This window comes from Molothrus ater, chromosome 27 (genome assembly GCF_012460135.2).
Source record: "Molothrus ater isolate BHLD 08-10-18 breed brown headed cowbird chromosome 27, BPBGC_Mater_1.1, whole genome shotgun sequence".
In the NCBI taxonomy this organism is placed as follows: Eukaryota; Metazoa; Chordata; class Aves; order Passeriformes; family Icteridae; genus Molothrus; species Molothrus ater.
Genome location: NC_050504.2, coordinates 2,807,235 through 2,829,124, shown reverse-complemented (window position 1 = coordinate 2,829,124; position 21,890 = coordinate 2,807,235). Strand labels below are relative to the sequence as shown.

General features: G+C 49.6%; 1 protein-coding gene across 5 annotated transcripts in view; it reads right to left on the bottom strand.

Annotated features, from left to right (window-relative positions):
• The window catches only part of CDK12 (cyclin dependent kinase 12), a 33,052-nt gene that overhangs the window by 5,039 nt on the left and 6,123 nt on the right, over positions 1-21,890 (bottom strand). For all 5 annotated transcript variants that reach the window (XR_004981662.2, XR_004981661.2, XR_008508855.1 and 2 more), the window contains exons 2-13: positions 19,158-20,042; positions 15,173-15,349; positions 13,764-13,903; positions 12,197-12,367; positions 11,308-11,497; positions 10,867-10,923; positions 10,261-10,362; positions 7,379-7,456; positions 5,784-5,900; positions 5,024-5,155; positions 3,398-3,612; positions 610-1,050 (exon numbers count right to left, since the gene is read on the bottom strand). Coding sequence is in view for 2 of the 5 variants with exons in the window: in XM_036398855.2 (XP_036254748.1) it covers positions 610-1,050; positions 3,398-3,612; positions 5,024-5,155; positions 5,784-5,900; positions 7,379-7,456; positions 10,261-10,362; positions 10,867-10,923; positions 11,308-11,497; positions 12,197-12,367; positions 13,764-13,903; positions 15,173-15,349; positions 19,158-20,042 (2,705 nt within the window). In the remaining 3 variants the exon portion in view is untranslated. The remainder of the gene's footprint in view (positions 1-609; positions 1,051-3,397; positions 3,613-5,023; positions 5,156-5,783; positions 5,901-7,378; positions 7,457-10,260; positions 10,363-10,866; positions 10,924-11,307; positions 11,498-12,196; positions 12,368-13,763; positions 13,904-15,172; positions 15,350-19,157; positions 20,043-21,890) is intronic.

Here is a 21,890-nt window from a genome sequence, read left to right as displayed (position 1 = left end):
TTTCAGGGCTCAAAAATCAGCTCCAGGTAGAACCAGGCACTTGTGGATGCTCAGGTTTTACCCACACAGCTGCCACTATCCCTCCCTTCAGCACTCACCATTATTTCAGCTCTTTAAAATCATCTCTGCAGGTTTTATTTATTTATTTATTTATTTATTTATTCAAGAGGGCAGGGAGGGGATGGTGAAAAAGAGCTGGGCAAAAATGCAGAGGTGCAGCAGCATCCTGTGCAAAAAACTTCCCTGGACGTGCAAACTTATTGCTGGGGGGTCTGAGGAACAACTGACCCGCCAAACTTCCCTTGCACTTTTGGGCAAACCCCAAAACCTCCAATTCATCTGCACTGGCCCACTCCCAGTGGAGCACTCGTGGATTTTGGGGTAATATTTGCCTGTTTGGGCTGTTTAGAGCTGTTCAACCTCCTGAGCAGTCCAGCACTTACCGCAGGGAGGGGAGGCAGGGTCTTTCCTCCTGATGTCCAACCACGTCCTACCCCCTTCCCTCCTCCCATCCACTCCCCTGCTGCCTCTCTCCCACCACTCCAAGCCCTCATTCCTGGCTGCAGCACTCTCTGGGATGTTCCCACACCAGGTGTGTTTCTCATTTACCTGTGCTCTCCTCAGGATGCCTCGTCGGGGTTTTCCTGGAGCCCCGCTGCTCGCTGCTCTTCTCCCCGTTGCTCTCCTCCAGGGTTATCCCAGGCTCCTGGCTCTTCATCAGCTGACTCAGCAGAACTGCCAGCACGTTCTGCATGTCTCCCTGAGCGCTGGCCGCCTCCGGAGTCTGCTGCTCCTCCTGCACCTCTGCCGGCGGCTCCTCCGCCGCTTCCTCTGCCGCCGCCGCCGGGGGCTCGTGGTGCTGCGCCGTGGCCTCGGTCAGGGCCGTGATGGACTGGTTGAGAGCCTCCAGCTGCTGCTGCATCTCGGGGTTGGAGTGCACGTTGAGCAGCTGGGCCATCTGGGGCACGCTCAGGTCGGTCTGGCTCTGCAGCAGGTTCAGGAGCACGGCCAGCTCGCTCTGGTTCAGCTGCTGGGTGATGTCGCCCAGGCCTGCGGGACACACGGGGAGCGGTGGTGGGGAGGTGAGGGGTGGGATTCTGGTGTTGCACGGGGTGATGAACAGCCCTTCCTCACATCCCATAGCCAGAACAGCCCTTCCCCATGTCCCATAGCCAGAACAGCCCTTCCTCACATCCCATAGCCAGAACAGCCCTTCCCCACATCCCATAGCCAGGAACAGCCCTTCCTCACATCCCATAGCCAGGAACAGCCCTTCCCCACATCCCACAGCCAGAACAGCCCTTCCTCACATCCCATAGCCAGAACAGCCCTTCCCCATGTCCCATAGCCAGAAGAGCCCTTCCTCACATCCCATAGCCAGAACAGCCCTTCCTTACATCCCATAGCCAGAACAGCCCTTCCTTACATCCCATAGCCAGAACAGCCCTTCCTCACATCCCATAGCCAGAACAGCCCTTCCCCATATCCCAGAGCCAGAACAGCCCTTCCCCATATCCCACAGCAATGAACAGCCCTTCCTCACATCCCACAGCCAGGAACAGCCCTTACCCATGTCCCACAGCCAGGAACAGCCCTTCTCCACATCCCAGAGCCATGATCCCCATCCCACAGCCAGGAACACCTGCTCCCCACATCCCAGAGCCATGATCCACATCCCCCAACAATGAACACCCCTTCTGCATGTCCCACAGCAAGGAACATCCTTTTTCTATGTCCCACAGCACTGACCACCCCTTTTCCATGTCTCAGAGCAAGGGACATCCCCTCTCCCCATCCCAAAGCACTCAACATCCCACAGCACCGAATGCCTCTTTTCTACATCCCATAGCCAAGAACTCTCCTACTCCACATCCCACAGGCAAAACCACATCTCACAGCACTGCAGACCCCTTCCCCACATCCCACAGCCCTAGAGCAGCCCCTGTCTGTGTTCCCAGGCTGGGGAAGGCAGGGATGCTCCACGAGGAGGATTTTGGGATGCGATGCCAGCCTCTGATCCGGTGGCACGGCAGCAGCACCCCGTGGTACTGCACACACACTGCACCCACAGAGCTGCTGCTGCACTGCCCCCAGCCCTCCCCAAAACCTCAGCACACCTGGCTGCTGCTCACCATCAGCTCAGCCAAGCCCAACTGCCCCACTCCTGGCTTTGGGCAGCCCAAGGGTACCAGGCTATGGCAGGGGGGTGAGGATGGCAGTGGAAGCCCTGACCCCTTAGCAGGGCAATCACGGCCTGGCCCCTCCTGAGAGCCCCACAGACCCAAATCACTCCCTCCTGCACTGGGAAGGTTTCCCAGGATGGAGCTGAGCTGCTCTTTGGGATGCAGGAAGGGCGTGTTCCCTGACACAGCACAAGGAATTAGGTCAAGCAGAAGGCAATTCCTTGCTGGGAGCTGGCCTGGGATCACAGGACTCTGTCCTGACCTGCAAGGATCCAGGTCATCCTAAAATACATCCTGGGAGTGGCATCACCTCCCTTCACAGCCCAATGACAAGTGACAAGGGTGTCCCTTCACACTGACAGTGACGCTGGAACTTTTTGGGAATAAGGGTGGCAGGACTTTGGTTTCAGCAGCTTAAAATGGAGCTTCTCTTGCTGGTAGGCAATGGAGAAGGGGACATTCTTTTCCCAGCTGTTTGTTAATCCAAGCACCACCTTTTGTCCATCTGCCATGTTTCACTGAACACATGGATTGTGCATTCCCTGGAGCAAGAACTGTCTTCCTCGTTACTTGTCAGCACAGCATTGGGCACAAAGGAAGCCTTAGCCCATATCTGGGTTTTTCTAAGGCTTCTACAGAACAATCAGGGCAGCTTTGTGTAAATCCACATTCCTCCCCTCTGGCCACAGGGGGTTTGGTCACTGCTTGGAACAGTGCACAAGTCCAGGTCCTGCCAGCCTGGATGACCTTTTCTGCAGCAAAGTGCAAAAATGTTCATTTTTGCCCACCAGCCTGACACTTCCCAGCCCTAATCTTCATAGAATTTATCAACAAGATCAAACTTCAGCTCATTTGCACACCCTGGACGTGGCTCCACCTTCCAGCCTATGATTTGTTTCTCCACTGGCTGAAGTGACTCAAGGACTCCTTTCATCATTCAGCCTCTTTTAGAACTAATAACACAGCTCAGAACAAATTCACAGTCAGCTCATCAGTGACTTCTGAAGACCAGACAGAACCTTCTGCCTCTTCACAGCAGAAAGAGGAGGGGAAAAAAAAACCAACAAAAGAAATGAGGACAGGAAGAGCCTGGAATGCCCTTTCTGCAGAATTAGAGGTGAAAGAACCAGACTGGCTAAAAAACAACCCCAAACCTCCCACACCCAAGGAAGGAACACACCAGGAGCCTTTTCCACACCCAGCTGGGCACTGACCTACTGCATCTGCAGCACCAGGCTCTGCTTTGAGCTGGGCAGGCTGGGGGGGCACAGGACTGCTGTTGTTTTTCACAGTGTCTGTGCTTGGAACAGAGGTAGTTTCTTTCCGAGAAACTTTTGATACCGGAGGCTCCTCCACGGCCACCCCGCTCTGCCGCTGCCGCCGCCGCTTCTTGCTCCACAGCTCGTGGCAATCCTGCCAGTGGGGGAGGCTGCAAGAGAGGGAGAAACATGGCAGGGAAAGCAAGGCAATCCTCAAAACCCACAGGAAGCCCTCAGCACAGATGGTGCTGCCCCTGGATTGAAGGCTGGAAGTGGCCAAGGGCAGCTCGGATGGGGTTTGGAGCCACCCTGGGATGGTGGGAGGTGTCCCTGCCCAAGGTTCCTTCCCACCCAAACCATTGCAGGATGTAATTCTGTAGATCCATGTAATGTTGTTCCACTTTTATAGATGGAGAAATGGATTCATGAAGGGATTTTGGGAAGAAATTTCTCCCTGTGGGGGTGCTGAAGGCTGGAATGGATTTCCCAGAGAAGCTGGGAAGTGTCCAGAAGCCAGCAGGGAATCCAAGGGAATCCTCAAAACCCACAGGAAGCCCTCAGCACAGATAGTGCTGCCCCTGTGGCTGCCCCTGGATCCCTGGAAGTGGCCAAGGGCAGCTTGGATGGGGTTTGGAGCCACCCTGGGATGGTGGGAGGTGTCCCTGCCTGTGGCAGGGGTGGCACTGGGTGGGATTTAAGGTCCCTTTCCACCCAAACCATTGCAGGATGCAATTCTGTAGATCCATGTAATGTTGTTCCACTTTTATAGATGGAGAAATGGATTCATGAAGGGATTTTGGGAAGAAATTTCTCCCTGTGAGGGTGCTGAAGGCTGGAATGGATTTCCCAGAGAAGCTGGGAAATGTCCAAGGCCAGGTTGGACCAATCTGGGATAATGAAAGATGTCCCTGCTCATGGCAGGAGAGGGACTGGAAGAGTTTTAAGTTCCCTTCCAACCAAACCATCCTGGGATTCCGTGATCCCTGACTGCAGCCAGACCTCCACAGCAAGGGGCAGGTCCCAGGGCCAGGAAAGGCAGTGTAAAAATCATTTACTTTGTATGGGGATCTGATCCCTGAATGTGCTGGGATCTCACAAAACCAGTGGGTTTATCAAGCTCTGGGAGTGTTAGGAAAGGCCCTTCCTTGAGAAACATTGAAGGAAACAGGGATCTCCAGAGCTGTGGCTGCATTTCCACACAAACCAGTCATAGTTTTATCATCTGCTTGACTGGAGTGGGAGAAAATCGAGTGATACTGCTCAACCCTGGCAGTCAATTAACACACAGCCTTAATTAGGCCTGAGGAGTTCTCCATGGCAGAGACAGGGCTGTGCTACATCTACTCCTGCACATCTTCCAGCAGAGCTTTAGAGCATCTTACAAACCTTAAACTGGGCTTTATAAACCCAGCCTGTCATCAGGCAGAAAACCAACAGCACAGGAAAAGCCATTTGCTCAACCACACGACCAAATACAAGGGCAGAGTCAAGAGAAGAACCCAGAAATCATAATTTGGACTGAAAAGAACATCATGTCTCCATCCCAAAGCTCATGGTGGGAGGACAGCAGCTGGAACTTACTCTGGAGGTGCCATTTTGCTGAGGTCAACGTCCTTCAGGAAGTCACTGTGCAGGGCCTGCTCTGCTGTGCAGCGTTTGCCAGGGTCCAGCGTCAGCATGTGGTCCAGCAGGTCCAGGGCAGAGGAGGGAATGCTGTGGGGAGAGTGGGAAACATGGATGAGATGATGGAAAATGTGTGGAAAAGCTCAGTGGCAGGAGGATAGCTCAGGTCTAAGGGGAATCCACAGAGGCAGAGTTCACTGCAGCTCAAAGGCAGCAGCAGGGCAGGCATCAGGTGTGGGCAGTGGCTGGAGCTGTGCCTGGGAGGTTCAGGCTTGGTTTTGGGAAAGGTTTTTCCCCCCAGAGGGTGCTCAGGGAATGGGCATGACCTCGAGGCTGCCAGAGCTCCAGGAGTGTTTGGACAACAGGGTGGGATTTTTGGGGTGTCTGTGCAAGGCCAGGAGCTGCACTGGATGAACCCTGTGGGTCCCATCATCAATGGTAAAATACAGAGTGGAAATCTCATGGAATGTATGATATTTCACATAATATTTCATATGATATAAAATATCATATCTTCCATGATATTTCCACTCTGTATTTTACCATTTATGAGAAGCACCTCGACCACAACTCCCACAAGATTGTCCCACAGCCAGACCTTAGAGAACATCCCCCTGAAGATGCCACCCTCCCAGGAGAGCAGTGCCCAGCCCCAGGGAAGCTCTCTGGAGGTGGATGAGGTGCTGGGAGAGGGCACAGGGAGCCCAGCCCGACTCACAAGGAGAACTCCTCGCGCAGGCGCCGCCGGTATTGCTTCTTGGGCTTCATAGTGTTGAAGTAGGGCAGCTTGATCACATCTGGCCACACAGCTGGGCAGGGGCTCCCACAGAGCCGGCTGGGGAGCAGGGAAGCACAGTCAGCCACGTGGGACACACAGAGTAACAGAATTCACAGAGTCACAGGGCTGGAAGAGACCTCCAAGATCATCGAGCCCAACCCAGCCCCAACACCTCAACCCTGGCACCCAGAGCCAACCCAGCCTTGTTTAAACACCTCAGGGCAGTGCCCACCTCCCTGGCAGCACATTCCAGTGCCCACTCTCTCTTTCTGTGGAGGATTTTTTCCTCATGCCCAGCCTAAACTCCCCCTGGCACAGCTGGAGGCTGTGTCCTCTTGTCCTGGTGTCACTGCTGAGCCCTCCAGAGGAAATGACCTCGTGGGAATGGTGTGAGCACAAAGAACAGAACAGAATGACCAGGCTGGAAGAGACCTCCAAGATCATCGAGTCCAACCCAGCCCCAACACCTCAATAAACCCTGGCACCCAGAGCCACATCCAGGCTTTGTTAAACACCCCCAGGGATGGTGACCCCACCACCTCCCCGGGCAGAACATTCCAGAACTTTATCACCTTTCTGGAAAAAACCTTTTCCCTGATATCCAACCTAAATTTCCCTTGGTGCAGCTCCAGGCTGTGTGCTCTGGTTGTGTCAGTTCCTGGAGACAGAGCCCAGCCCCAGCTGAGCCCAGGCACCTTTCAGGAGCTGTGAGAGTGAGGGGGGCAGCCCTGAGTCTCCTTTTCTCCAGGCTGAGCACCCCCAGCTCCCTCAGGGGTTGCTCACAGGGTTTGTGCTCCAGACCCCTCACCAGCCTCGTTGCCTCCTCTGGACATGCTCCAGCCCCTCCTAAATTGGGGGGTCAGAACTGGACACAGCACTTGAGGTTCAGAGCCACCAACCCCAGGGAAAACACCTTTCTGAGCAACCTGCTGCAGGAAGAGGCCAGAGCTGGGGACAGCTCAGATGAGGTGTTGAAAAAGGAGGTATCAGGAAGAGGAAAATGTTGAGCTTGAGTTTATAAACCATTCAAAACAATGACATTTTATTTTTCTTACTAAAAATTTTTAAATCTTAATGTTTCTTACTTTAAACATTCCAAACTCACTAAATTGTAATATTTTTACAATGGTGAGGCTGTGGAAGAAGTTATCTAGAGAAGCTGTGGACTTGATACCCCTGGAGTTGTCCAAGGCCAGGTTGGACAGGGCTTGGGACAGGGGAAGGTGTCCCTGCCATGGCAGGGGTGGCACTGGATGGGATTTAAGGTCCCTTCCAGGATTAAAACTTCCAGTGTGAGAATTAATTCAGGTTGGTGATTTTTGGACTCAGCAAACAGCAAGGTTTACATGAGGCTACATAAATCAGCAACCACACACCTGATGTAGGTGTTGGACACCTGATTTATTCCCATTTTCATTCCTGGCCCTGTTTTCCAGGCAGGTTAGAGAACAAGGGCTCCTCTAACTCAGTGCCTGTGTGCACGAGCAGCTCCTGCAGCACCCTCCCCTCACAGACATGAGTGTGCAAAGCTTTACCTGATTAATTCAAGCTGAGCCAGTTCCAGATTGGCTTGAAAAATAGGCTTCTTTGTAAACAGTTCCCCGAGGATACAGCTGGAAGGAGGAAAAGCAAGAGGTCACGACAGCAAACCCTGGGGACGAGCGTCTGAACATGGCAGCGTTTGTGCTTTGCCTGAGGAGAGGGATTTGCATCAGGGCTTGTAGTGACAAAGTGACCTGTGTGTACAGAGTCCCCAGCCCTGGGAATCACCTCCTGCAAGTGGCTGCTGTGCAGGAAGCCCCTGACACGTTAACTCCTTGCAGGGAAAGGAGGAGGTGTCAATGTGACAAGAGCCCAGAGCTCTCATTTCCTCCAGCTTCAGCTTTTGTTTGGGTTTTCAACTTCCCTCTGCTGGCCCAAACTATCAGGGCAAGCAGAGGAGATGGATTTGTGCACACAGAGGACAGAGGGAGCACCTGTGGCTCCTGCAGCCCTCAGCATCTCTGCTTCACCCACCAGGAATCAGGGCCACAGGAAGCTGGGGGGATGCAGGCACCTGGAACGGGAACTGAGCAGCAACTGGGCCTCACAGTCAGTAATTATAATTAATTATCAGTTTTCTTTTGTAGTGACAAAGTGACCTGTGTGTACAGAGTCCCCAGCCCTGGGAATCACCTCCTGCAAGCGGCTGCTGTGCAGAAAGCCCCTGACACGTTAACTCTTTGCAGGGAAAGGAGGAGGTGTCAATGTGACAAGGGCCCAGAGCTCTCATTTCCTCCAGCTTCAGCTTTTGTTTGGGTTTTCAACTTCCCTCTGCTGGCCCAAGCTATCAGGGCAAGCAGAGGAGATGGATTTGTGCACACAGAGGACAGAGGGAGCACCTGTGGCTCCTGCAGCCCTCAGCATCTCTGCTTCACCCACCAGGAATCAGGGCCACAAGAAGCTGGGGGGATGCAGGCACCCGGAACGGGACCTGAGCAGCAACCGGGCCTCACAGTCAGTAATTATAATTAATTATCAGTTTTCTTTTGTAGTGACAAAGTGACCTGTGTGTACAGAGTCCCCAGCCCTGGGAATCACCTCCTGCAAGCGGCTGCTGTGCAGGAAGCCCCTGACACGTTAACTCTTTGCAGGGAAAGGAGGAGGTGTCAATGTGACAAGAGCCCAGAGCTCTCATTTCCTCCAGCTTCAGCTTTTGTTTGGGTTTTCAACTTCCCTCAGCTGGCCCAAGCTAGCAGGGCAAGCAGAGGAGATGGATTTGTGCACACAAAGCTCTTGTATAGCTGGAAGGGAATAGAGAGGACACTTCTGGCTCTTGCAGCCCTCAGCATCTCTGCTTCACCCACCAGGAATCAGGGCCAGAAGAAGCTGGGGGGATGCTGAAATGGGACCTGAGCAGCAACTGGGCCTCACAGTCACTAATTATAATTAATTATTATTTTTCCCAAGCTGTCCTTGTGTTTAAAACCCTGCTGAAGTTTAGATGGGAACATCCCAGTGGGAAATGCACACTGTGGGGAATCCAGCCTTGGCTCTGCTGGTGAATCCTTCAATCTTTGCTTCTGAATCAGGTGGAAAAATGTTCCACCTTTGTGGCTGAACTGCCCAGACTCCTGTTCCCCAAGCTTCCTGTACTACTGGAACTTCCTGAAACCTGAAATATCTACTTAAAAATGTTTTAGCTGAAAAAAAAATAGTGACAAACAGCAACTTAAAGAGTTCATGAGAAAAATTCTCAAAAAATAAAAACCACAAGGAAGGAGTGAGCAGCACAAATGTGCCACCCCTCTTGATCTCAAGGGTGTCTCAGTATCATTTTAAATTGGGTAAAGAATTTTCACTTTCTCCTTTCAAACCCAAGGAAAACCTCATTCTAGGAGTTTTCACTAAGTGGTTTTAATGAGGGGACACAACCCTGTCCCTCACAGCCCTGTGAAATATTTTTGTCTCCTCCTAAAACCCTGCATGGATGGGGCAGATCCAGCTGTGGGAACTGGCACCAATCAAGGAGCAGCTGCCATGGATTTCAAATAGTGAAAAATCTGTTCTTTACCCTTTCTCATTTCAAACCCAAGGAAAACCTCATTCTAGGAGTTTTTCCTGAATGATTTTAATGAGGGGACACAACCCTGTCCCTCAGAGCACAGCTCTGTGAAATATTCCTGTCTCATCCGTGTCCCTGCATGGATGGGGCAGATCCAGCTGTGGGAATGGCACAAACCAAGGAGCAGCTACTATGGATTTCAAGCAGTGAAAATTCAGTTTTTTACCCCGGCTAATTTCAAACCCAATGAGGAAAACCTCATTCTAGGAGTTTTTCCTAAGTGGTTTTAATGAGGGGACACAACCCTGTCCCTCAGAGCACAGCTCTGTGAAATATTCCTGTCTCCTCCTGAAACCCTGCATGGATGGGGCAGATCCAGCTGTGGGAATGGCACAAACCAAGGAGCAGCTGCCATGGATTTCAAATAGTGAAAATTCAGCTTTTTACCCCGGCTAATTTCAAACCCAATGAGGAAAACCTCATTCTAGGAGTTTTCACTAAGTGGTTTTAATGAGGGGACACAACCCTGTCCCTCACAGCTCTGTGAAATATTCCTGTCTCCTCCTGAAACCCTGCATGGATGGGGCAGATCCAGCTGTGGGAACTGGCACAAATCAAGGAGCAGCTGCCATGGATTTTAAATAGTGAAAATTCAGTTTTTTACCCCTGCTAATTTCAAACCCAACGAGGGTTTTAATGAAGGGACACAACCCTGTCCCTCAGAGCACAGAACTGTGAAATATTCCTGCCTCATCCTAACACCCTGCATGGATGGGGCAGATCCAGCAGTGGGAACTGGCACCAATCAAGGAGCAGCTGCCCTGGGAGTGCTCAGGAGCTGGCAGCAGAGGCAGGGGAGGCAGCAGGACTCACCCACAGCTCCAGACATCGATGGCAGGGGTGTAACGCTCCTCCCCAAGCAGCAGTTCTGGGGGTCGGTACCACAATGTGATGACTTTGTTGGTGTAGGGACGGCTGCAAAGCAAAAAAACACTGATTAAAACTCATCCCAAGAGCCACAAAAGCCTGAAAACTGCTTGATTTTACTTCCCAGCTGCACTTACACCTGTTGGTGGCAGTAGGGGGGTTTCAAGTGTCTGCACTTCTGAGTTAAAAACAGCTGAGGGCTACCAGCAATGGATTTTACAGGAATCAGGACTTATGTAGGTACCCAAGACTGAAAATCCCTGAGCCTCAGCAGGCTGCCATCACTGAATGGTGACTGAGCTTGGAGCAAAACTCACTCCAGGGTAGGTCAAAGCAAGCAGAGCAGAAGTTTTGGCTCCTTCTGAGCTGCTCTTCTAATGAAAAGTTATTAACACCAGCCAGGAGTGTATCTGTCCAACAGCTGGAGCTGGATGACAAATTCCTGACAAGTCACTGAAAATGATTTGTCAGGACTTCCAAGTGAGGGATTGTGTGGATAACTAAGAAGGAAGAAGCTCATCCCACCCAGATAAACCCTTTCCCCCTCCTCACCTCTCCTCCGAGCTGTAGAGTCGGGCGAGCCCAAAATCTGCAAGTTTGATCTGCCCACTGAAAGACAACAAAACAGCCCCTGGTTTAAATCACAGCTAAAACACAGAATTATGGAATGCACTGAGCTGTCAGGGACCCATCAGAACCCAACCCCTACTTAAACCTCAGTTAAAGGGTGAGGAAACCCCTCCAAGCAGCAGAAAAGCCTCACAAAGCCACATTAGCAGGAATTACTGCTGGATATGCCAGGCTTAATTCTCCATTTCTGACCGAATGCTTCAAAGAAATACAAAGTTAAAAAAACCCCAAAAACCAATAACTCGGTGTCATCTGTATCACAAACCCTTCCCATAAACAGGCCAACGTTCCAGAGAATTTTTTTAGGTGGATGTTGAGACATTTGGTCGTAATTATGGACAAGATTCTTGTCAAAGTGGTCACCTGTTGTTCAGTAAGATGTTGGAGCACTTGATGTCTCGATGAAGGAAATTCTTTTTGTGACAGTAATCCAGACCCTCCATTAACTGTTTCATGAAAGACTTGATATGGTCCTCTGAGAAATGTACCAAGCCAGATTCTAGCAGCCCCATTAGGTCATGGTCCATGTACTCAAACACAAGGTAAAAGGCACCTGGGAAAACAAACACAGAAATGGTTGTACACAAAAGGAGACACACAAAAAAGAGGAGGAATGAAAGGAGATTAAATTGTTGAATGAGTCTTTATTGTGTACAATTCTGATTAAGTTTGTTTTTTTAACAGTCCTGTGCTGTTTTGGACTTGTTGGGTGTCCTTTTCCCTCAAGGGGTGAAAAAGCCCCAACACAACAAAGTAGCTTCACCAAGCTGAGATCTGAAATTCAGTAACACTCAAAACAAATTCCTCTGAAGTTCTGGCCACATTTATCTTCATGCTTTGGTTATTTTCTTACAAGACTTTGTTGAAGGATTACCATGCATGGTTTGAGCTTGAGTTTGGGTTGCTCCCTTCTCTCTCCTGGAAGAGAAGGTCCCAAACAAGAGCCAGTGGGATGCTAAAACTCTTTTTCCACAGTGACTGAGGACAAAGAACTTTTCACACTATTATTAAGTTTGTTGCCACTAATCAGTGTTGAAAGGCTTTTTTTTTTGAAGCCTGTGACTCTGCAGGAATGCAATCAACTCACTCCAACTGGAACCTGTCCTTTGAGGCAATGTCAGAGCCAGACCCAGATCCAACCTCGCTGGAGGAACACAAAGAAACAAACCCACCCCAGAGCTGAGTTAACACTAACCCAAGGAGCTGCATCACATCTGTGGTGAACAGAAACCACCTCTGCAGCCAGCTGTACCTTTGTCCTTCTTGAAATCCAGTGCATCTTGTTTGTCTGTGACGATCTCCTTCATGTTGACCACGCTGCGGTGGATGAGCTGCCGCAGGATTTTGATCTCGCGGATGGCCGTGATGGGGAATCCTTCCTTCTCATTGTCCAGGCGCACCTTCTTCAGAGCCACCAGCTCACCTGCAGGCCAAGAGGGTCACAGCCTGCTCACCTGCACCCCCAGGGGAGTTGGGAGCAGCTCCAAGCAGGGAAAATGCCCACTAAGGGACCTCCCTGCTCATTTTAGTTCAATCGTTCTGCTCGGAGCTCTCACCTGACACTTGTGCTTTTCCTAGAGAAATGTATTTGTAGAGCCTTAGAAATAACCCTAGATACTTTGGAGAAGTAGAACTGTGAAAGATGCATTGTAGCAGGAGCCACAAAGAGAAATTTTAGATGATTGGCTTTAAGATATTTGCAGTATGGTGTGGTAAAAGCTGATAAGGCAAGAAATGCTTCTACTACTAGACTGCAATGCACTCCTACTACTACACTGCAATGCACTCCTACTATTGGGCTGCAATGCACTCCTACTACTGGGCTGCAATGCACTCCTACTACTGGGCTGCAATGCACTCCTACTCCTGGGCTGCAATGCACTCCTACTACTGGGCTGCAATGCACTCCTACTCCTGGGCTGCAATGCACTCCTACTCCTGGGCTGCAATGCACTCCTACTCCTGGGCTGCAATGCACTCCTACTACTACACTGCAATGCACTCCTACTACTACACTGCAATGCACTCCTACTACTACACTGCAATGCACTCCTACTACTACACTGCAATGCACTCCTACTACTACACTGCAATGCACTCCTACTCCTGGGCTGCAATGCACTCCTACTCCTGGGCTGCAATGCACTCCTACTACTGGGCTGCAATGCACTTCTACTATTGGGCTGCAATGCACTCCTACTACTGGGCTGCAATGCACTCCTACTACCGGGCTGCAATGCACTCCTACTACCAGACTGCAATGCACTCCTACTACCAGACTGCAATGCACTCCTACTACCAGACTGCAATGCACTCCTACTACCAGACTGCAATGCACTCCTACTACTGGGCTGCAATGCACTCCTACTGCTGGGCTGCAATTAAGAAATATTTGGCTTCTGATTGTGGTGGTGTGAATCATAACATCTGTGACTGAAAATAGAATAAAAGTTTTGAAAACACCTCACAGTTGTCCCATCTCTGGGTCAGAAAAGAGTTTAATCGAACACTGTTCCATCACAAAGGGGGAACAGAGGTTTACCCTGGTATTTCCCAAGCTGTGCTGCAATAAAATCTGACAATTTAAAAAGCAGGGGTTCAGCTGGCACCTGTGGCCACCACAATCATCTGACCAGCCATCCAACCACACCCCAGGGCACAGGATCTCACCAGAGAGCAGAGCAGGAACCTGAGCACTAAACTCAAGATTCCAGAGTGGAATCTGGACCTCCTGGCCCTGCAGGAATTTATCACTGTGGAGCAGCAGTGCAGGGAGCTGAGCACAAATCCAGAGTGCATTTCCCTGGAGCCACGCTCACCTGTGTCCTTGTCCTTGGCTTTGTAGACCTGCCCGTAGGTGCCCTCTCCGATGATGCCGATGATGTCGAACTTGTCCACGCAGCGCTTGCCCCAGTCGCTCTCCGTCTGCCTCCTCTCCCCATAGCGAGGACAACAGATTCTGCAGGGGGAGAAGAGCTCTGTGAGACACCTGAGGGCTCCAGCTCAGCACCATCCCACCAAAAAACACCTGCTTGATTGGGTTCATCCAAAAATACAACAGCAAAGCTCAGGCATGCTGGCGTTGCACTCCCAGAATTGGAATTTTTATTTTAATGGATTTTTGGTGTATAACCCCAACTACACTCAATACAGAAATATTGTCCTGGAGGGCTCCAGAGCTCAGCGCCATCCCACCAAAAAACACCTGCTCAACTGGGTTAATCCCTAAAATACAACAGCAAAGCTCAGGCACGTTGGTGTTGCACTCCCAGAATTGGAATTTTTATTTTAATGGATTTTTGGTGTGTAACCCCAACTACAGAAATATTAACGTGGAGGGCTCCAGCTCGGCACCATCCCACCAAAAAACACCTGCTCAACTGGGTTAATCCCTAAAATACAACAGCAAAGCTCAGGCACGTTGGTGTTGCACTCCCAGAATTGGAATTTTTATTTTAATGGATTTTTGGTGTATAACCCCAACTACACCCAATACAGAAATATTATTCTGGATGGCATTATCACACTACAGCAGGGCAAAAATGAATGTCTGGGATATTTTGCAGGATGCTGGATGTTTGGTTTTTATTTAAAACACTCTGTACAAAACATTTTTGCTCCCTCAATGCCTGCTTATGTTTGTGATCAGGGGAAGTTCTCTATGCCTCCAATGTGGAATTGTGGAATCTCAGAATGGTTTGGGTTGGAAGGGACATGAAGGATGATCCAGTCATGGGCAGGGACACCTTTCACCATCCCAGGGTGCTCCAAGCCCTGGCCTTGGACACTTGCAGGGATCCAGGAGCAGCCACAGCTGCTCTGGACACCAGTGAAGAACCCAAATTTCCCAAATTTGGAACAAGCAACTTTTGAAAGCAGCAAGAGTTTTAATACAGAAATGCTCATCCAGAGGTTTTTTCTGGCTAAATCAAAGAGAAAAGAGCTTTTGGGGTAGATGTGGCTGAAGACTGGACATGACACACTCCAGCAATTCCCACCATTAATTCTCAAATAAATGGGCAAGCTGCATTTATCTGAGGGCTCAAATGCGAAACAACCCACAGGAAACAGCCATTATACTGAATAACACAGAAATAGGAACTTGTTTTCTCCCCTATCTCACTTCCCTCAATTAAAAAATCTCTCAAATCAGTCAGGAGACTTGAGACTCAAAGATTAAAAAAAAATAAATAAATTAAAATGATAAAAGCAAGAAGCCAAGGCTTACTTTGGTCTCTTTTTGAAGGGTTGCTGAGGTGGTGTGGCTGCCTTTGGTTCTGGGGAGTCAGGAGGAGATGGGTCCCCCCCAGGGAGCTCTGGGGGGAGCGGGAGGTCCGTGAGTAAATGTCGTGGTCTCTGCTCTCTGTCCTTCTTCACAGGTTTTGGAGGAAGAATCTCTTTTGGACTAAACTCCGAAAAGTTAATACAACACAAAAGTCAGACTCGACAAACAAACAAACAAAAATAAACCTACTGCAGGACAACAGCTCTGGTTGACAATGTGAGGTTGAAGCGTCAAAACGTAAAAGAAACCGGTTTAAATTTAAAATGTTCATACACCAGGAGAGAAAAGTGTCAGGGTGGAACACATCATGAACTGAACACACAGGTCTGCACTAGAACCTGCTCCATTTGCACAGATCAGTAGCAGTAATTCAGAATTTCCTGTGAGGCAGCTCAGGGGATCAGCCAGCACCCACTCTCTGACCTTTACTTCCTCTATTTACTCCACTTATCACCGTGAAATGAAGTGCTTGACTTGGTGAGGACCCCTATAAATACAGAGCCAGAGCTAAACCTTCCTCCACGAGAAACTTTCAACCTTTCAGCAAGGACTGAAATGTGGCTTTAACTCCCAAATGCTGCTGAGGAACCAAAAGTTGATTTTTAAAATCCAATTACCCATTACCAGGAGTTTGGTTTAGGCTGGCAGGAGCAGAAGCTACTTTCTCTTTCAGGTATTCAGTGAGGAGAATTTCTAGCTTTGAGTAGTCATGAATTCTCCATGCAAATCTCTGCTTCACCAGGAAAAGGAAAAAAATCCAGAGATCCCAGGTCTGTTTTTAGGGCAGGGAGCAGATTTGGTGTTTGAGGCATCAGAATAAATGGAAGAATTTAGAATAACTTTAGAATAAATGAACTGATGGAAGTAGGTCATTTCCCCAATTATTTTATTGGACACTGCCTCATAATCTGCACAACGATCTCTTGTGAAATCTACTTAAGGAAGGAGGAAGACCAAAAAACCACCAGAAATGGGAGAGGTAGATGGGCTGAAATTCTTCCCCCCATTGACAGCAAAATCCTTAAAAGCAGAATAATCATGTTCAAATATCCACAGAGAATCACAGGGAATTGTTAAGGCTGGAAAAGATCAAGTCCAACCATGAACAGTCACATTCACCACTAAACCACAAAAAGATTCAGCTTTTGTCCAGAATTAAAACCAATTTCTTCCTAAGACCGTGGTGGGAAGGGTGAAGGTGTGACTGGAGAGTGAACCTGCAGTGCCAAGGCTCCAAATTACCAATTACCAGTTCTCAATTACCAAAAAATTCCCATTTCCTTGTCTTTTAGCTGTTCAGTTCTCTATTTGCATACCAGCACTTGGTTCCTCTAAGCTCAGTTCCCCCAGGACACCTGGGTTGGTCACCAGGGGGAGGAAGCCAAGCAGAGCCTTCAGAGCTGCCCAGGCAGAGAAAAACCAGAATAAACACCAAGAACACAACAAAAGCAAATTGGAGCTCCTTTCCTCTGAACCAGCAGGGGTAGCACCCAAAAAGCAGCAGGAGTGGCACCCCAAAACCAGCAGGGATGGCACCCAAAAACCAGCAGGGATGGCACCCCAAAACCAGCAGGGATGGCACCCCAAAACCAGCAGGAGAGGCACCCCAAAAAGCAGCAGGGGTGGCACCCAAAAAGCAGCAGGGGTGGCATCCCAAAACCAGCAGGAGTGGCACCCCAAAAAGCAGCAGGGATGGCACCCCAAAACCAGCAGGGGTCGCACCCCAAAAGCAGCAGGGGTGGCACCCCAAAAAGCAGCAGGGGTGGCACCCCAAAACCAGCAGGGATGGCACCCAAAAACCAGCAGGGATGGCACCCCAAAACCAGCAGGGATGGCACCCCAAGACCAGCAGGGATGGCACCCCAAAACCAGCAGGGATGGCACCCCAAAAACCAGCAGGGATGGCACCCAAAAACCAGCAGGGATGGCACCCCAAAACCAGCAGGGATGGCACCCCAAAACCAGCAGGGATGGCACCCAAAAACCAGCAGGGGTGGCACCCAAAAAGCAGCAGGGATGGCACCCCAAAACCAGCAGGGATGGCACCCCAAAACCAGCAGGGATGGCACCCCAAAACCAGCAGGGATGGCACCCAAAAAGCAGCAGGATTTCAGAGCCAGGTGAGTGCTGTGTCCCCAGAACGCTGCAGATTTGAGCTCTGCATCAAATCAGGACTAAATTTGTACCAATTCCTCCTCTCCTGGTGAACCAACTAAACCTAGAGGTACTTCTGGAGAGGTTAAAGAGTCTCCACCTGATCAAATTCTGTCCTTGGGCACTTCAAAATCCAATTTTCAACCCTGGATTTGCCACTAGGATTGGGGCTGGAACATTCCCCGGGCTCAGCAAGGACAAAAGTCCAGCTCAAAGAGTTTTGCTCATAAAAATGAAGGGCACTGGTGAAGGGTGAGATTCTGCACAGTCAGGGACACATGGAATTGCCACCAGACTCAGCAAAACAAGTGGGATTTCCCATCCTTTTATTGGGGAAAAAAGTCACCCAGAGGCATTTACTGAGCCCCAGCATCACCCCAGCCCTGAGGTCAGGGATAAAAACACTTTTACAGAGCTAAATCACACCTGGGTGGTAAAAAAAACCCCCAAAAAACAGAGCTCTGGGTGTGAGTGGTTGAAAAAATAAAATAGAAATTTGCAGGATAACTTGTGGGATTGGAAATGAGGGAAAATCAGCAGGCAGCTCAAAGCTCCTGCTCAGCACAGACATTTCAAACCAATAATATTTACTGAGCAACATCACACAGGGAGGGCAACAAACACTCACCAGCCTCACTTTTAGGCTGGAGGCAGTGGGAATATTTCCCTGCTTGCCATCAATACCAGAATCATCCATGAGAATAAATCCAATTATTCAGAATATGTAACACTTCACCACAGGGTGATTGTATTGAGTCAGGACTGTGGGATACCACACTGGTCACTGAAAATGTGCTTTACTCCCCAATCCCAGCATATCTTTAGTGATGGCTGGGAGGATAGAGGAGGTTTTAGGGACTACAGGCTAAGCAGATCAAATAAAAAATATATTTCACTGATGATAAGTTAATGGCTAGAAAAGGAGAGTAAAAACAACTATTTGGGATTTTTTTTTTCTTTTCCACTCCATTCTGGATATTCTGCTCCTTTCTTCCCACCAAAAGAAACCCCCTGAGTGGGATTTTCAGATAAATTCATCACAGAAGTCACAAGCACCCCCAGCCCAGCCAGAGCTGCAATCACAGGACAGAGCCAAGGCTGCATGTTTTGATCAGAAATGATCAGGAAATAAAGTTAAAGCAGGTGCAGTTTCACTCATTTTTAAGCTTTTCAAACAAACAATACCTACTTGTCAAGCAATAAATTGCTTGCATCAATTACTCAAGAATTAAAACAACACTCAAGTTAAACCAATGCTGGTTTTACATATGGGCATGGCCTGTGAATCTGGAACAGAAAAAGCTCTGGTTTGTGTACTTGTTAAGAATTTTTTAGCTTTTTCCTGTTCCTTGGGTACAAGTTTCTACAGAATTAAGCAAACAAGCAAAAAAAAAAAAAAGTTAAAGTAAGTGTGCAAACAGCTCCAACACAAAGAGAGGCAAAACCCCAGCTCCACATTCCATCCCTGTAATAACCATGAGCAAGGAGTGAGGTGAAACCTTTACCAAGCAGCAGCCAAACCCCTTGTTTCCCACAGAGATAAGAGTCAAAAACCTGCAGGAGACCATAAACCCTGCACACACAAACCTGGAACAGCCCTGGCACAACTCCTTGAAACCAGCAGTTAAACTCTTAAACAGTTAAACCAACAGTTAAACTCTGCAGGATAAGCTTAAAACTGTAAAACCAACCCAAAAAAAAAAACCCCAAAACCCCCTTTTTATTCAAGGCTTTGCTGTTAAATGCTAAAGAGGATGCTCTGGTGTGACCTTACCTATCCAAGTCATCTTCCCCAACTAAAATAGGGGGGAGCGGAAGCGGAGGCAAGGTGGAAGTTTTCAGGTGTGGGATAGCAGCCGTCACAGACACTTGGGTTTTTGGAGCCACCTGCACAGAGGACTGGGAGTTCACCTGAGAGGATAAAGTAGACGTCCTTGGGTGGGAGGAAGATGGCAAAGACGTCGGGGCTGGAGGAGGAGGAGGGGCCTGAACAGGAGTCACTGGGGCCGGAGGCAGAGGAGGGACCGCGGGTGATGGAGGCAGCGGCGGCAGCGGCGGCGTGGGAGGCGGAGGGGTGGTGGTGGGCAGAGGTGGAGGAGGGGATTTGATGGCAGGGAGGGGAGGTGGAATCTCCTTCTCTGCTGTGTCTGTCTCCTTTGGAGATACCAGGTCCTCTACCACTGCTACAGGCTTCGAGTCTTTTGTTCCCGTGGGTTTGGAATCCCTCAGTGGAACAGGGTGTTTCCTCTCCGAGTTCTCCTCCGCCTTGGATTTTGTTGTCTCCACAGGGGCTTTAGGCTCTGCGTTGGTGTACAGTAAATGAACTGAGTCCGTGTCAGGAGCTTTCTCAGATTTAACAGTTTTGGTGACCTTTTTCGACTCTGTCCCAGCCTCCTTCAGCTCAGCCAAGCTGTTCTCCTTCCTAGCCAGGAAAACAGGGGAGCCTTTGGCCTCCTTGCCGTCCACCTTGGCTGCAGCTGCTGCAGCGGCCGCTCTCTCCTTCTTCTTCCTGCTGAGCTCTGCTCCCAGGCTGGAGTTGAGTGGGAGCCTGCTTGGGGAGATGCTGGAATGGCGACTGCGGGAGCCAGACCTCTGCTTCTTGCTGTGAGATGAGTGCCTGGAGTAGCCAGGGCTGCGGCTCCGGGATTTCACGGATTTCCTGCGGAGAGAAAGGAAAACGGAGCTTCTCTCACCCTCTGAGCTGCTCACCAACAGCTGAATGTGTTGTTGGTCAGCTCAGAGAGGCCTCAACACCTGGCAGGAGAAGCTGGAGCTACTGGAAGGAGTTTCTGAGTCAATCAGGAGCAGTTTTGTGCCATCAGCACCCACCCGTCCTGTGCCAGACCTGCTGTAAGGGAAGGACAGAGGCTGGAACAAGCCCAAGGGAGAGATCCCAGCTCACACACCCAGCTGGAGACTCTTGGAACACTCCAGGAATATTTAGGAATATTTCACAGGAATTATGTGCAACTTTAAAGGAAGCCATGGATAAAACAGGACTGCCCTCATGGGAATGCTGCCTCAGGAAATCGGGCATTTCAAGCTCCTCTCACCCTCTGAGCTGAATGTGCTGTTGGTCAGCTCAGAGAGGCCTCAACACCTGGCAGGAGAAGCTGGAGCTACTGGAAGGAGTTTTTGAGTCAATCAGGAGCAGTTTTTGAGTCAATCAGAGCATCCACCCTTCCTGTGCCAGACCCACCATCAGGGAAGGATCAAAGTTGGACAAGCCCAAGGGAGAGATCCCAGCTCACACACCCAACTGGAGACTCTTGGAGCATTCCAAGAATATTTAGGAATAGTTCACAGGGATTATGTGCAACTTTAAAGGAAACCATGGATAAAACAGGACTGCCCTCATGGGAATGCTGCCTCAGGAAATCGGGCATTTCAAGCTCCTTTCACCCCTCTGGTTCTTTTGCTGCTAGCAGAACCCAAATTTGCAGAGTGTGATTTGGAAGAAGGAAAAATAAACCCCAGGAATTTTAACTCTATTGGTCAAGGTCTTCCTGTACAAAGAACGGGCTCTAAATCAGGTGTGTGTGTGCAAAAATAATCCGAGAAAATCTGTGCTGGGAGAGAAGCAAGGCAGGAAACACCTCACACCATCAGGGCTCTGCCCACATGGACCTGCTCAGGAGAGAGGGGAAACTGATGGGGAAACCAGATAAACACTGAAATGGAAGGGGAAACTGGTACTTCCAGTGCTTATATCCAATTCCTGATAAGCCAGAACTGTTTCCTCCACTCCAGGAGGAACAAGGATGGGGCAGGGGGAGGCAGGAGGCTTTAATGGTGTGCTGGGCTCTGATGCCAACAGGACAAGCAAAAATTCTGAGTTCAAATACTGTAACAGACATGACATTCCACTCAGGACACATCTAATTTGGAAAACACAAAATTCCCTCAGAACAGTCCCACAGCAGCTATAAAACACATTTAACAGCAGCAGTTCAAATACAGGTGCCACTGGCTCCCTTGTAACCATACCCAGAACACAATGAACAACACAAGCAGGATTATCCCAAGACAATAAACATTTGGAAAATCAACTGCAGAAGTGGGACAACAGGAAATTCCTGTCCCAACACCAGCAGCACCTTGCAGGAGGTGAAGGGGATCAGAATTGCTCTCTCCCACCTGGAAGCACAAGCCCAAGAACAGCAGGGCTGTAGGGGAGTCCTTACCTTTAGCCTTGCAATAAATATAAATATACAACCAGAAGGAGAAAAAAAGCAGGGTCTGCAGTCCCACAGCTGTTTCCCTCCTCTTTTCCCAAAGTTTCTGCTCAGGGACTGACAGTCTGGGCTGCACTTTGTCTGGCACCATGAGCAGTTCCCTTTCCAGCAGCTCCAAAACATTTGCAAGTTATGGAAAACATTCCTAAGGAATCCTCTAGGATGTCACTTACTGCAACCACAAACTTTTGGGGTTAACATTCCCTACTGCCAATTCCTGCAGGATGGATTGTTCAAGATGCTGCAGTTCCCCTTCTCCTGCTCCCTGTTTT